General features: G+C 42.5%; 3 protein-coding genes across 14 annotated transcripts in view; all 3 read right to left on the bottom strand.

Annotated features, from left to right (window-relative positions):
* Nucleotides 1-41: 41 nt before the first annotated feature.
* On the bottom strand, nt 42-3,188 carry slc25a24l (solute carrier family 25 member 24, like). The gene is made up of 10 exons (XM_061295963.1): nt 3,008-3,188; nt 2,778-2,907; nt 2,188-2,275; nt 1,739-1,850; nt 1,479-1,640; nt 1,221-1,358; nt 1,015-1,125; nt 772-939; nt 566-707; nt 42-457 (listed from the first exon to the last, which is right to left on the bottom strand). Exons 1-10 carry the CDS (start codon nt 3,128-3,130, stop codon nt 267-269), a joined length of 1,365 nt encoding a protein of 454 aa, XP_061151947.1. The 5' UTR covers nt 3,131-3,188; the 3' UTR covers nt 42-266.
* Nucleotides 3,189-3,973: 785 nt separating this feature from the next.
* LOC133166015 (outer membrane protein H.8-like) lies at nt 3,974-8,082 on the bottom strand. Of its 12 annotated transcripts, XM_061295979.1 has the most exons (14): nt 6,865-8,082; nt 6,711-6,725; nt 6,556-6,570; nt 6,403-6,417; nt 6,248-6,262; nt 6,094-6,108; nt 5,941-5,955; nt 5,786-5,800; nt 5,632-5,646; nt 5,466-5,480; nt 5,298-5,314; nt 4,993-5,007; nt 4,253-4,320; nt 4,144-4,179 (listed from the first exon to the last, which is right to left on the bottom strand). In XM_061295979.1, exons 1-12 carry the CDS (start codon nt 6,961-6,963, stop codon nt 5,004-5,006), a joined length of 255 nt encoding a protein of 84 aa, XP_061151963.1. In that variant the 5' UTR covers nt 6,964-8,082; the 3' UTR covers nt 4,144-4,179; nt 4,253-4,320; nt 4,993-5,003. The 12 variants fall into 12 exon arrangements, 11 of the variants coding, with proteins under 11 accessions (XP_061151962.1, XP_061151955.1, XP_061151953.1 ...); XM_061295978.1 differs by lacking the exon at nt 5,298-5,314 and having other exon boundaries at nt 3,974-4,179; XR_009717682.1 differs by having other exon boundaries at nt 4,098-4,179; nt 4,253-5,314; nt 6,865-6,879; nt 7,020-7,281.
* Nucleotides 8,083-9,446: 1,364 nt separating this feature from the next.
* Nucleotides 9,447-12,120, bottom strand: part of LOC133165851 (zonadhesin-like) — a 46,898-nt gene continuing 44,224 nt past the window's right edge. The window contains 3 exon segments of the mRNA XM_061295743.1: nt 9,447-9,589; nt 9,752-9,769; nt 10,953-11,902. The gene's annotated coding sequence lies outside the window, so the exon portion shown is untranslated.

Raw genomic sequence — 12,120 nt, 5'->3', positions numbered from 1 at the left:
CAGTGAAAGACTGACGTTTACATTATTTTATATTACCTTACATTACAGATACTGAACACACATGAAACAACAATCATTTGGTTGTGGGCAAACATTAAACCACAATCATTTGCTTGTGGGCAAAACAAAAAGAAAAAAAAAGTCTCTTTGTTGTGCACGAGTCAGACCGTTCAAGGATCTGAGCAAGAATGGCACTTTTTTTATTGCTTGGAACCCAGACAAATTTTGCATCATTATTTTTGCGCAACACACGCCTCTACCAAACCTCATGTGCCCGTGGAAGAAAAGAGGTTTTCAAACATTCTGCATAAGGTTAAGTTCATGAGGGCGCATGGAACGGCTCGGACAAAGCTGGCACCCATTCCGTTGTAGTAGCCGCGCAGTCCGTGTCTTTCATATATCCCTTTGAGTCCGAGCAGGACCCCCGATGAGGTGACTCGTGAGCCGAGGCAGACGGCTGCGAAATAAGAAAGCGGGTGATGCAATTGTCCCAAATCAAGTTGAAGAATACCGTGCCCTCGTCTGGGATCAAATTTGACAATAGATACAGGAGGCGTCCCTCTACCTTGTGCCTGCTGCTGCGTTCTTATCACCGCCAGAGGGTAGCTGCTCATTTGTCCGCAAGCGAAGGCCACAAAACTGAAGAAGAAGAAGAGCCTTGAGTCGCTGCTGTAGGCTGGATGGCTCTGGGCCCAGGTCATGATAGACTAGCGAATGAAGAATCGGTTGGCAAAGCCGTTTCCAGACAGGATGGACTCGATAACACATTACCTGATGGACCGCACACTCCACACCAGCGTACGGGATCATGCAAAGGACGCTGGGCTTAAATCCTCTGTAAAACGACGACAAGGACTCGTTCTGGTAGATAGAGCGGGCGCAAGACACCACGCCACGGTAGGCGCCCACACGCTGCAGGTTGAGGCGCACTTTCAACACCTGTTGGGACATAAAAAGGCTTGCAGTGCCACGTAGCTGCAGAAGGATCCTTTCCTATTTGTCTACGTTTTATACCTCCAGAGGGTAGAAGACCGCGTGAGCCACAGCGCCGGACACGCAACCCAAACCGAAGCGCTGCTGCACGCTCAGACTCTTTTCACTTCTTCCCCGCAAGGATCCCTTCATCTGAATTCAGACCAAGAAAGGTTTACTAGAAACGGGGGGGATACTTCTGGGAGCTTGTGGACTGCGGTGTTGCCTTCAGGACGTAGGCTGCTCACCTGCGCGTAGATGAGACACTGAAGTGTGGACTGCGGCGTTCCCTTCAGGACGTTGACAGCGTTGCCTTGCCACATGGAACGGAGGCCGCCGACACGAAGCTCACGGAAGCCTCGAGAGAAGGCCTTGGATCCGTAAAACTACAAAGACAACCCAAATGAGAAGAAAAAGGAGTTTCAGACGCAATCTTTTTGGGCTCCACAACCACACCACAGTCCTTATGTTAAACACACGCAAATGGAATGGAATCAGGTGCTGACCTGCAACTGAGTCTTGAGGCGGTCAATGGGGGCCGTCGCCGTCCGAGATACGGCATCAGCCAAACCGGCACCCAAAACAAATCTCCTCCATGCGCTGATGCCGGAACTCTCTTCTGGAAAGTCCATGGCCACCAGCGCTCGACTCTCGCCCACGTCAAATACCTCCGACGTTGACATGCATCAGTTACAATACTATGGAAGTACAATACCTCTGTCTGATTTTGGAGCCAGGTGGAGCCGAGGGCTCATTGGAGTCTCACCAGACTGTGTTTCCATGACGACACCAGCTCGCCGAGGTCGTCTACCGGTTTGAGGATGACGTACTGCAGGAACTCATCCCAGTCCACCGTCATGGAGCCGTCCGTGTCCATCCTGTCGTTGTCGGAGCACATAAGAGTGGCCCTTTGTAGCTATACCAGCTATGTGCTAGCTAGCTAGCTAGTTAGTTAGTGGGCCTAGTCGTTGCAGTAGAGAACGAGAGAATAGCCGCTAAAACAATCAAAGCAGAGTTGTTGTTCTTTTGCAGACCCTCTGAGATATCATTGGCACCCCCAAGAAAAACATCCGCCAGTGGGTGAATTGAAATATACAGTATACTAGTTCTATGGTCGTTCAGGTGACATTGAATTGACAAAACATTGCATTTGTGTTCCACTTTGGAGGTTCCACTTTCCATCCAGTGTTGTGAAGGGAGCAAAAAAGGTCTTACATTTGGATGACTTTATTGGCATGGGCCTTTGAAATGACCACTCCTATCTCCTTAAACAAACAGACGATGTCCTCCTGGTCAATCTGCCCTGATCAGAAAAGACACGCAAAATAGCACAAGAAATATTTGTTGCTTGATGTATGGCAACAGCAGTCGTAAATACATCAAAGCTGCAACTTGGACGGGATTTAGGCTACCGAAGTCTCATTTGAACCAGCATCGATCGATCCATCGATCGGTCGGTCTTTTGGCAGAGGGGCTTCCTCATAGTTTTATTTCGAATTCTAAATTGCTATAGTGCGATTTCAACCTGCTCAACATTTGGAGCATTTGCAGCGAGGCAATTGTATTCTTGTTTGGACGTTTTCAACTTTTGCAGCGTTATGTGGTAGTTTTATTTGAACCTGGGTCAAATTGGCAGTCGCCTGACGTTTTCCATGATGTTGGAACGTTTCACGGTCTTTTGATGGACGACGGCTGCATTCGATGGTGCAGGTGTACCTGCAATGCTGTGGCCCGTGGGTGTATTTTCCATTTGATTTACTGCTGAAAAATGTTCCTCAAATTTCGTTTCAATCATTGACACTCACCACTTTTGTTCTTGTCCAGGTGGTGTTCAAAGCAAATCTTCCATTTCCTCTCTCGGTCCATCATGTAGCTGAGAAACTCGTCGTAATCCAACTGGCCATTGTTGTCATTGTCGTAGGAGTTAATCGCATTCTATGTGTATGTGTATGTGTGTGTACGTGCGAGAAGCACATGTTAACGAACGGAGCTGAAGAAAATGAAGTCAGCATCATGCAAGCCGTAGAAGCTTTACCTGCACCTTAGCATCTGCCACCGAGATGCCGTGCGAGCTCATTTCACTGTGCAGCTCCGACAACGAGATGAAACCATCCCCATTCCGGTCTAGTTTCACAAATAATCCTCGGAATTGAGCCATTTGGTAGTGATGGAGATGATTCGCACTGCGCTGCAGCCTCCTCGCACACGTGCTGACTCACTGAGTGATAGTAAATCACCGATACAATGCGCCACACCGACTTGTTGGTACAGCAGGTGGCGCTGTATAGTTGCAGCCGCTGGCCATTTGGCCCAGTCGGTCCGAAATATCATCATGTAAAGCATCTAAAAAAGGAAGAGGCAGTTATCATAAATATAGAAATCAACATTTAGATTCAGATCAACATTGCATCTGTATTTAGTAACCAATAAGGTCATGATGTTTATAAGAATGAGGGTTGACTGATGCGTTCGTTTGTCATGACGTCATACGCAGATTGATTACCTCTCGGATGACGTGCAGCACCAGGATAGTGACGCCGAGGAATGATTCAATGATGTGCCTGAAAAAGCGGCTGACTCCTTGCAGTCAAAAAGTTAACGCCCTTTCAAAATAATAGCTGTCAGAATTCCGAGGAGGGAGGTAGATGCGAGTCTATTTCAACTTTAAAGGATGGAATTCCCATATTCACTTAACAATAGTCCGGTTATGATTATGTACAACATCCTCGGCTGTCAAAGTTCACATGAATATACCTGGAAAGATCCTTTCACATTCAAATCCACCCCAAAAAATGAAGGAAGCTGGCACCTTCATCCGTACATGTCATTGATGTGCATCTGTAATTATCATCCATATCTTTCTCAGCTAATTAACAAAGTGAAACTATCCTGTCCAAAATGCCGGGGTCGAGCCGCTTTGGCAGAAAATGAGCACAAAGAAGTCGACGCTCTCACACTTTACAAACGATTTCATGGGCTTGATGACCGCTTGACTCGGGAATGATGACCATAGTACTCTTTTAATGTTTGAATGATCTCAGTAGACACAAGCACACGTCAATATTGACAAACCGGGACAGTCGGCATGGAACATTTTGGCATATGGAGGAGTTAGGAGGGCGGCGGTGTCTCGTCTGCTGCGGGGGTTACCGTTGCATCTATTTGGCAATCGTCGTCGCAGAAACCACGAGTTGCATTTAAAATGAACTGTGAGAAAGCAAACATCCGTCATGAGAGAGAGCAAGGACGTCTCCTTCGGTCTCATTTTGCATGCACTTACTTGTTGGAGGATTTCTGTCACGTTAGCTCCCGGGGCAAATGTAACGACAGCTTTTATATGCGCGTACACTGTTGGGAAATGTGAAGAAAAGCATTGATATAAAGTCATTATTATTTCCTCTTTAGTTGTACACTGCTTGTGCTTTGAACAGGGATTTACTAGAACATCCCGACATTTGGTCATAAATTCACAAAAATCAACAGTATTTGCTATACATTCATTCACAAAGAAAGGAGGAAAGTTCTTCGGAGCACAAAAGGCTACCAAAATGACAACGCCAACATAATTCAAGTAATTTAACTCGGCCGGAAGTGTAATAACGAACGTCAAGCCACTGTGAGGTTCTGTGTTCCTTCTCCCGGAGCGCTTTCTCGCCGTACTTTAGTCATAGCAAGCATTTGTAGACGGCGATTTGCTGGCATCTAGTGGTGAAGACACAGCTGGGTCTTTTTTTTTCTTTTTCTTTTTTAGTGGGGAACAAGTAGATTTGTATGTTTGCTTGTGTGGGTGAGATACCACTTAGAGGGATTTCATCGACTAACAACCAAATACAAAAACTATATTAGTGATAGCACCAGAAAAAGTATCTAGAAGGGAAGCTCAAACACGCGTGCCCATTTGTTTCCAATCAAGATGATATAAAATCATTTTTTCTCTCTTGCGACAGGCACGTAGATGTGTTTGAGGCGTCCTTGTAGATCAATTTGTAAAATACGTTTACAGGAGGTATAAGGGGTTACCTGTGAGGTCCTCAACTGAAAAGTGAATCAGATCAAAATGTCATTATTGAAATAATAATACATTTATGAAAGAACAGTATGGATTAAAAAAAAGCATGGCTGTGTGGAAGCAATTGGACACTTGTGTGTTTGCATTTTTCTATTTCAGGTGCACCAAATGTAAAATATATACATAGGCGTGAGAAGTCATTCTTTCCATGACTCGTTTCTGAATGTATAAATTTACGTTAGCTGTAAATCAGATATTAGGTGATTAAAAAGGTCAAACCACTGCTGTCAAATATACAGTAAGTGTGAGAGATTACCTAGGGGGGGGGGGTAGCTGGAAATGATAAAGAAGAGAAAAACATAAATATTTCAACTATCAGTTCATTTCTGAATGGAGTATCAACTTGTGTACATCAGGCATTTGGTGAGAAAAAAAACCCTTCAAACCATTCCTGTAAAAATAGATAGTAGATGTGATACGTTACCAGTGCCAGTGGTCGCTGAAAAAAATGAAATAGAGAAAAATTATTATTATTTCAACTATTAGTTAATGTCTGAAAGGAGTACTACGTTATGTGTACATCAGGCATTAGGTGAGAAAACCCCTTTAAACCATTCCTGTAAAAATAGATAATAGATGTGATACGTTACCTGGGCTGTTGGAAGCTGGAAAAAAACAAAAAGAGAAAAATGATTATTCTCACGATTATTAGTTCATGTCTGAATGGAGTACTACATGATGTGTACATCAGGCATGAGGTGAGAAAAAAAGCCTTCAAAATAGACAGTAGATGTGATACGTTACCTCCGCTGATGGGAGCTGGGAAAAAAATAAAAAGAGAAAAATGATTATTCTTACAATCATTAGTTTGTTTCTGAATGGAGTACTACGTGATGTGTACATCCGGCATTCGCTGAGAAAAAAAAACTTCAAAAGAGACAGTAGATGTGCTACGTTACCTGGGCTGTTGGTAGCTGGAAAAAACAAAAAGAGAAAAATGATTGTTCTCACGATTATTAGTTCTTGTCTGAATGGAGTACTACGTGATGTGTACATCAGGCATGAGGTGAGAAAAAAACCCGTCAAAAGAGACAGTAGATGTGATACGTTACCTGGGCTGCTGGTAGCTGGAAAAAAACAAAAAGAGAAAAATGATGATTCTCACGATTATTAGTTCATGTCTGAATGGAGTACTACATGATGTGTACATCAGGCATGAGGTGAGAAAAAAAGCCTTCAAAATAGACAGTAGATGTGATACGTTACCTCCGCTGATGGGAGCTGGGAAAAAAATAAAAAGAGAAAAATGATTATTCTTACAATCATTAGTTTGTTTCTGAATGGAGTACTACGTGATGTGTACATCCGGCATTCGCTGAGAAAAAAAAACTTCAAAAGAGACAGTAGATGTGCTACGTTACCTGGGCTGTTGGTAGCTGGAAAAAACAAAAAGAGAAAAATGATTGTTCTCACGATTATTAGTTCTTGTCTGAATGGAGTACTACGTGATGTGTACATCAGGCATGAGGTGAGAAAAAAAGCCTTCAAAAAAGACAGTAGATGTGATACGTTACCTGGGCCGTTGGGAGCTGGAGAAAAAACAAAAAGAGAAAAATGATTATTCTCACGATTATTAGTTCATGTCTGAAGTGAGTACTACGTGATGTGTACATCAGGCATGAGGTGAGAAAAAAAACCGTCAAAAGAGACAGTAGATGTGTTACGTTACCCTGGCTGTTGTCATCTGGAAAAAAACAAAAAGAGAAAAATGATTATTCTCACGATTATTAGTTCATGTCTGAATGGAGTACTACGTGATGTGTACATCAGGCATGAGGTGAGAAAAAAAGCCTTCAAAAAAGACAGTAGATGTGATACGTTACCTGGGCCGTTGGGAGCTGGAGAAAAAACAAAAAGAGAAAAATGATTATTCTCACGATTATTAGTTCATGTCTGAAGTGAGTACTACGTGATGTGTACATCAGGCATGAGGTGAGAAAAAAAAACGTCAAAAGAGACAGTAGATGTGTTACGTTACCTGCGCTGTTGGTAGCTGGAAAAAAACACAAAGAGAAAAATGATTATTCTCACGATTATTAGTTCATGTCTGAATGGAGTACTACGTGGTGTGTACATCAGGCATGAGGTGAGAAAAAAAAACGTCAAAAGAGACAGTAGATGTGTTACGTTACCTGCGCTGTTGGTAGCTGGAAAAAAACACAAAGAGAAAAATGATTATTCTCACGATTATTAGTTCATGTCTGAATGGAGTACTACGTGGTGTGTACATCAGGCATGAGGTGAGAAAAAAAAAACGTCAAAAGAGACAGTAGATGTGTTACGTTACCTGCGCTGTTGGTAGCTGGAAAAAAACACAAAGAGAAAAATGATTATTCTCACGATTATTAGTTCATGTCTGAAGTGAGTACTACGTGATGTGTACATCAGGCATGAGGTGAGAAAAAAAAACGTCAAAAGAGACAGTAGATGTGTTACGTTACCTGCGCTGTTGGTAGCTGGAAAAAAACACAAAGAGAAAAATGATTATTCTCACGATTATTAGTTCATGTCTGAATGGAGTACTACGTGGTGTGTACATCAGGCATGAGGTGAGAAAAAAAAACGTCAAAATACACAGTAGATGTGATACGTTACCTGCGCTGTTGGTACCTGGAAAAAAACACAAAGAGAAAAATGATTATTCTCACGATTATTAGTTCATGTCTGAATGGAGTACTACGTGGTGTGTACATCAGGCATGAGGTGAGAAAAAAAAACGTCAAAAGAGACAGTAGATGTGTTACGTTACCTGCGCTGTTGGTAGCTGGAAAAAAACACAAAGAGAAAAATGATTATTCTCACGATTATTAGTTCATGTCTGAATGGAGTACTACGTGGTGTGTACATCAGGCATGAGGTGAGAAAAAAAGCCTTCAAAAAAGACAGTAGATGTGATACGTTACCTGGGCCGTTGGGAGCTGGAGAAAAAACAAAAAGAGAAAAATGATTATTCTCACGATTATTAGTTCATGTCTGAAGTGAGTACTACGTGATGTGTACATCAGGCATGAGGTGAGAAAAAAAAAACGTCAAAAGAGACAGTAGATGTGTTACGTTACCTGCGCTGTTGGTAGCTGGAAAAAAACACAAAGAGAAAAATGATTATTCTCACGATTATTAGTTCATGTCTGAATGGAGTACTACGTGGTGTGTACATCAGGCATGAGGTGAGAAAAAAAGCCTTCAAAAAAGACAGTAGATGTGATACGTTACCTCCGCTGTTGGTAGCTGGAAAAAAACAAAAAGAGAAAAATGATTATTCTCACGATTATTAGTTCATGTCTGAAGTGAGTACTACGTGATGTGTACATCAGGCATGAGGTGAGAAAAAAAAACGTCAAAAGAGACAGTAGATGTGTTACGTTACCTGCGCTGTTGGTAGCTGGAAAAAAACACAAAGAGAAAAATGATTATTCTCACGATTATTAGTTCATGTCTGAAGTGAGTACTACGTGGTGTGTACATCAGGCATGAGGTGAGAAAAAAAGCCTTCAAAAAAGACAGTAGATGTGATACGTTACCTCCGCTGTTGGTAGCTGGAAAAAAACACAAAGAGAAAAATGATTATTCTCACGATTATTAGTTCATGTCTGAATGGAGTACTACGTGGTGTGTACATCAGGCATGAGGTGAGAAAAAAAAACGTCAAAATACACAGTAGATGTGATACGTTACCTGCGCTGTTGGTAGCTGGAAAAAAACACAAAGAGAAAAATGATTATTCTCACGATTATTAGTTCATGTCTGAAGTGAGTACTACGTGATGTGTACATCAGGCATGAGGTGAGAAAAAAAAAACGTCAAAAAAGACAGTAGATGTGATACGTTACCTGGGCCGTTGGGAGCTGGAAATAAACCAAAAAGAAAAAAATCATTAATTATTATTTCAATTATTATGATTTCAATTATTGCTGTAAAATATGCATAATGCGTGATAGGTTACCTGTGCTGATGGTAGCTGAAAATCGAAAAAAAACCCATACTTATTTCAATTAGTTAGTTAGTTTCCGGATGTACAATTTTACGTTATCTGTACATCAGATGTCAGATGATTCGTCGTGAAACGTTCAAACTATTGCTGTAAAATATACAGTAAGTGTGAGAGGTCATCTGTGCTGATGGTAGTTAATTCTATAGAAGAAATACATTTTTGAAAGCACAGCACAAAATGTCCAGTATTTTGGTTATTTCTGACAGTTGCAGTTTTACGTTATTTGTACATCAGATATTAGATGATTATAAAAAGTTCCAACCATTGCTGTAAAATACACAGCAAGTGTGAGAGGTTACCTGGTCTGATGGTACCTGAAAATTATATAGAAGAAAAGAAAATACAAATTTCTGAATCTTACGTTATGTGTTCATCAGGCATCAGTTTAAAAAAAAAAACTTCAAACCACGTCTGTAAAAATAGACAGATAAGTTACCTGCGCTGTTGGTAGCTGACAATTATATCAAAGAGAAAAATATCAAAGTTTCAAGTTCAAACCCCCGCTGTTAAATATACAGTCAGTGTGAGAGGGTTACCTGTGCTGATGGTAGCTAATTCTATAGAAAAGAAAACATCATTATTTCCATTATTAATTTTTTGATGTACAGTACAGAATGTACAGTATTACATGGTGTGTGTGTGTGTGTGCGTGTGTGTGTGTGTGTGTATATATATATATATATATATATATATATATAACATCGAGTAGTGGATGTTACCTGATCCAGTGTTTTGTGCTGGAAAAAATGAAAGAGAAAAGGATGCCATGTCACTAACCAATTGTATCCAATTACCAATTCCAAAATACCATTGACATATTGCTTGATGACACTCTGTTTCTCCTAATAATAATAATGATAATAATTCATTCAATTTATATAGCGCTTTTCAATAACCCAAAGACGCTTTACATGGAATAAAAAAAAAGAGTGGAGGGGGGGGGGGAGAGACAGTAGGACATCGGTCAGCAGTGCAAAGGGGATGGATGGAGGAGGAGGAGGGGCGGGAGCGGAGGTTGTTGAGGTTGCCAGTACGGGAGGTGGGGGTGATGGGGGGGTGTGTGTGTGTGGGGGGGGGGGGCTGGGGTTCGGTAGTCCAAAAAGAAGAGATGGGTGAGCCATCGGGGAAATGCCGGACAGATGTAGCGGCGACGGCGAAGGATCCCAGCCTCGTGTGGAAGCAGCAGTGGACCAGGTGGTGATGCCAGTCGACCTCGACTGCACCCGCTCGAACGGCAGGCCCCAACGCACCACGGCGGCACACAGCAGAGCCACGGTTGGCGAGCCCGCAGGGAGTGGAGCCCGTCCCCCGCGGACGCCGGACGGAAGGCCAGAGAGCCGGGCCGGAGCTGCCGTCGAGTCCGCAGCAGGCGGACACAGGCTCCGAGTCGGGAGGCAGGAGGGTCCGGTGGTGGTTTTGTCCAGTTGGCTGTTGGCTAGCTGGCTAACGTAGTTGGTAGTCCGAGGGAGAGGAGACAGATAGGTGAGAGCGGAGCTGCGGGGATGCGAGGTGGACGAAAGACAACACGAGAAAAATAAAAGAAGAGACGGGTGCACTGAAAACGGGAAAACAAGTAACGGACACGGTCCGGGACAGAAGCGGCAGTCAACAAATCTGATGCCAGCGTGCTCTAACCCGGAAGACAACAGACGGTGGGGGAGGAGTTCTCCAGGTCCTTCTACTTTGTATAGCTTTTGGGCCAGTTGTCCTGGTCCCGAATCAGCACTCTAAGAGCCGCATGACCCAGCTGAAACTAAATCTATGGAAATAGATCAGGCCAGAGGAAATGGTGTCAAACCATCCTCACATCTTTGAACATAAGGAACAGACAGGTATGCAAATGAACAAAAAAAGTCACAAGAATTTCTATAGGTATGTCAATAATAAATATGTATCATGATATACGGAATAAGTTCTCACCGTTGATCAGCCGTATAGACAGCGACAGCAAAAAATAGCAAACAAACAGATTCATCTTTGACTGTAGTTTTCACGTCTCACGAGGAGGTCAACTTCCCTACTTCATCTCCTTGCTGTTTGACGTCGACTAAGTAGTATCGTTAAATCTCAGGAGACACACCCCTCTGCTTTCTATTGGTAGCAATCTCGTTTGGGCACCTGAAGAGGGAGGGAAGGCGGTTTCAGGTTAGGTCCTTTTTAATGATCCCAGTGCGTCACCGGAGGACACATTCAAATAAGGGTTTCAATTTATGAACAAAGCCCGAGTGTATCATGTTTTCCTGTAAAAACAGACAAACAAAGCAAAGTCAAACCAAACCATCAGTAGACTGCTCAAACGAGATACGCGATCATCGTGTGGAGTATTCTTTTGTGTGTTGCTGACATACAAAAGGATCATTATTGTTTTTCCCTGAACATTTCCTTAACAATCATTGCGCCACAATAGGTACAAGGAAAATGAAAAAAGTCGCAAATGCTGCTATGAAAGGATTGTGAAAAAGGTGCACTGATGTATATATTATTGTCTAATTTCATAAAATCATATCAAGAGAAAAGAGATCTCAAAGTAGTTTCCCTTCGAACGAAATAGTAGGGTGCATCGTTATGGTAGAGCAAGAGCCGACCGAGTTTAATGAATTCAGGCAAGGTACAGACATGAACTGAAAATAAAGACGATTCAGCATTTGCTTGATGTGAAGAAAACGAAAACGTAGAACTTCCTGAGCAGTTTCCAAAGGGCTGTTACTTTCCTCATCAATGACTCTGTCACACTCTCCAACTTCCTCCAAACTCTTGAAGCGTCTGGGCCAGCGTGCCATCCGGTTTCATCCGGTCATTCAAGATTCGACTGTCAAAGTTTCCACACAGGCCCCCCAGCTTCCGTTTGTATGTCCGCGGTAGAGTTATTTCTGCGGGAACAAAGCGTTTGATTTGAGGGTTGGATACATATAGTTACAGTCCAGTCTGTCCTATCGTCTCTGAAATAGGCTGGTCTTTTTCGTCTTCTTCTAAAATTTGCCGGAAACAAATTGCTGAGACTGTTGAGATCCTCTCTCATGACACCTTTTCAAACTTAAGTGTCTGAGAAGAGGATGCGAGTTGATTAAAGTAAGAGGAAACATTTTTT

Source organism: Syngnathus typhle, linkage group LG13 (genome assembly GCF_033458585.1).
Source record: "Syngnathus typhle isolate RoL2023-S1 ecotype Sweden linkage group LG13, RoL_Styp_1.0, whole genome shotgun sequence".
NCBI classification, from domain to species: domain Eukaryota; kingdom Metazoa; phylum Chordata; class Actinopteri; order Syngnathiformes; family Syngnathidae; genus Syngnathus; species Syngnathus typhle.
Note: the sequence above shows the minus strand (reverse complement) of the source record. Positions and strands in the feature narration are given on the sequence as shown.

Bases quoted from the DNA above. Each gene is read 5' to 3' on its own strand.
- slc25a24l (XM_061295963.1), bottom strand. From the start codon at position 3,130: ATGGCTCAATTCCGAGGATTATTTGTGAAACTAGACCGGAATGGGGAT. The intron at 708-771 runs GTAATGTGTTAT...TTCATTCGCTAG, and splicing joins TGGAGTGTGCGGTCCATCAG to TCTATCATGACCTGGGCCCA. The intron at 458-565 runs GTAGAGGGACGC...CTTATTTCGCAG, and splicing joins AACGCAGCAGCAGGCACAAG to CCGTCTGCCTCGGCTCACGA.
- LOC133166015 (XM_061295969.1), bottom strand. From the start codon at position 6,499: ATGTACACATCACGTAGTACTCCATTCAGACAAGAACTAATAATCGTG. The intron at 5,801-5,940 runs GTAACGTAGCAC...TTTTTTTCCCAG, and splicing joins TCCAGCTACCAACAGCCCAG to CTCCCATCAGCGGAGGTAAC. The intron at 4,180-4,252 runs GTAAGTGCATGC...GCTTTCTCACAG, and splicing joins TGACAGAAATCCTCCAACAA to TTCATTTTAAATGCAACTCG.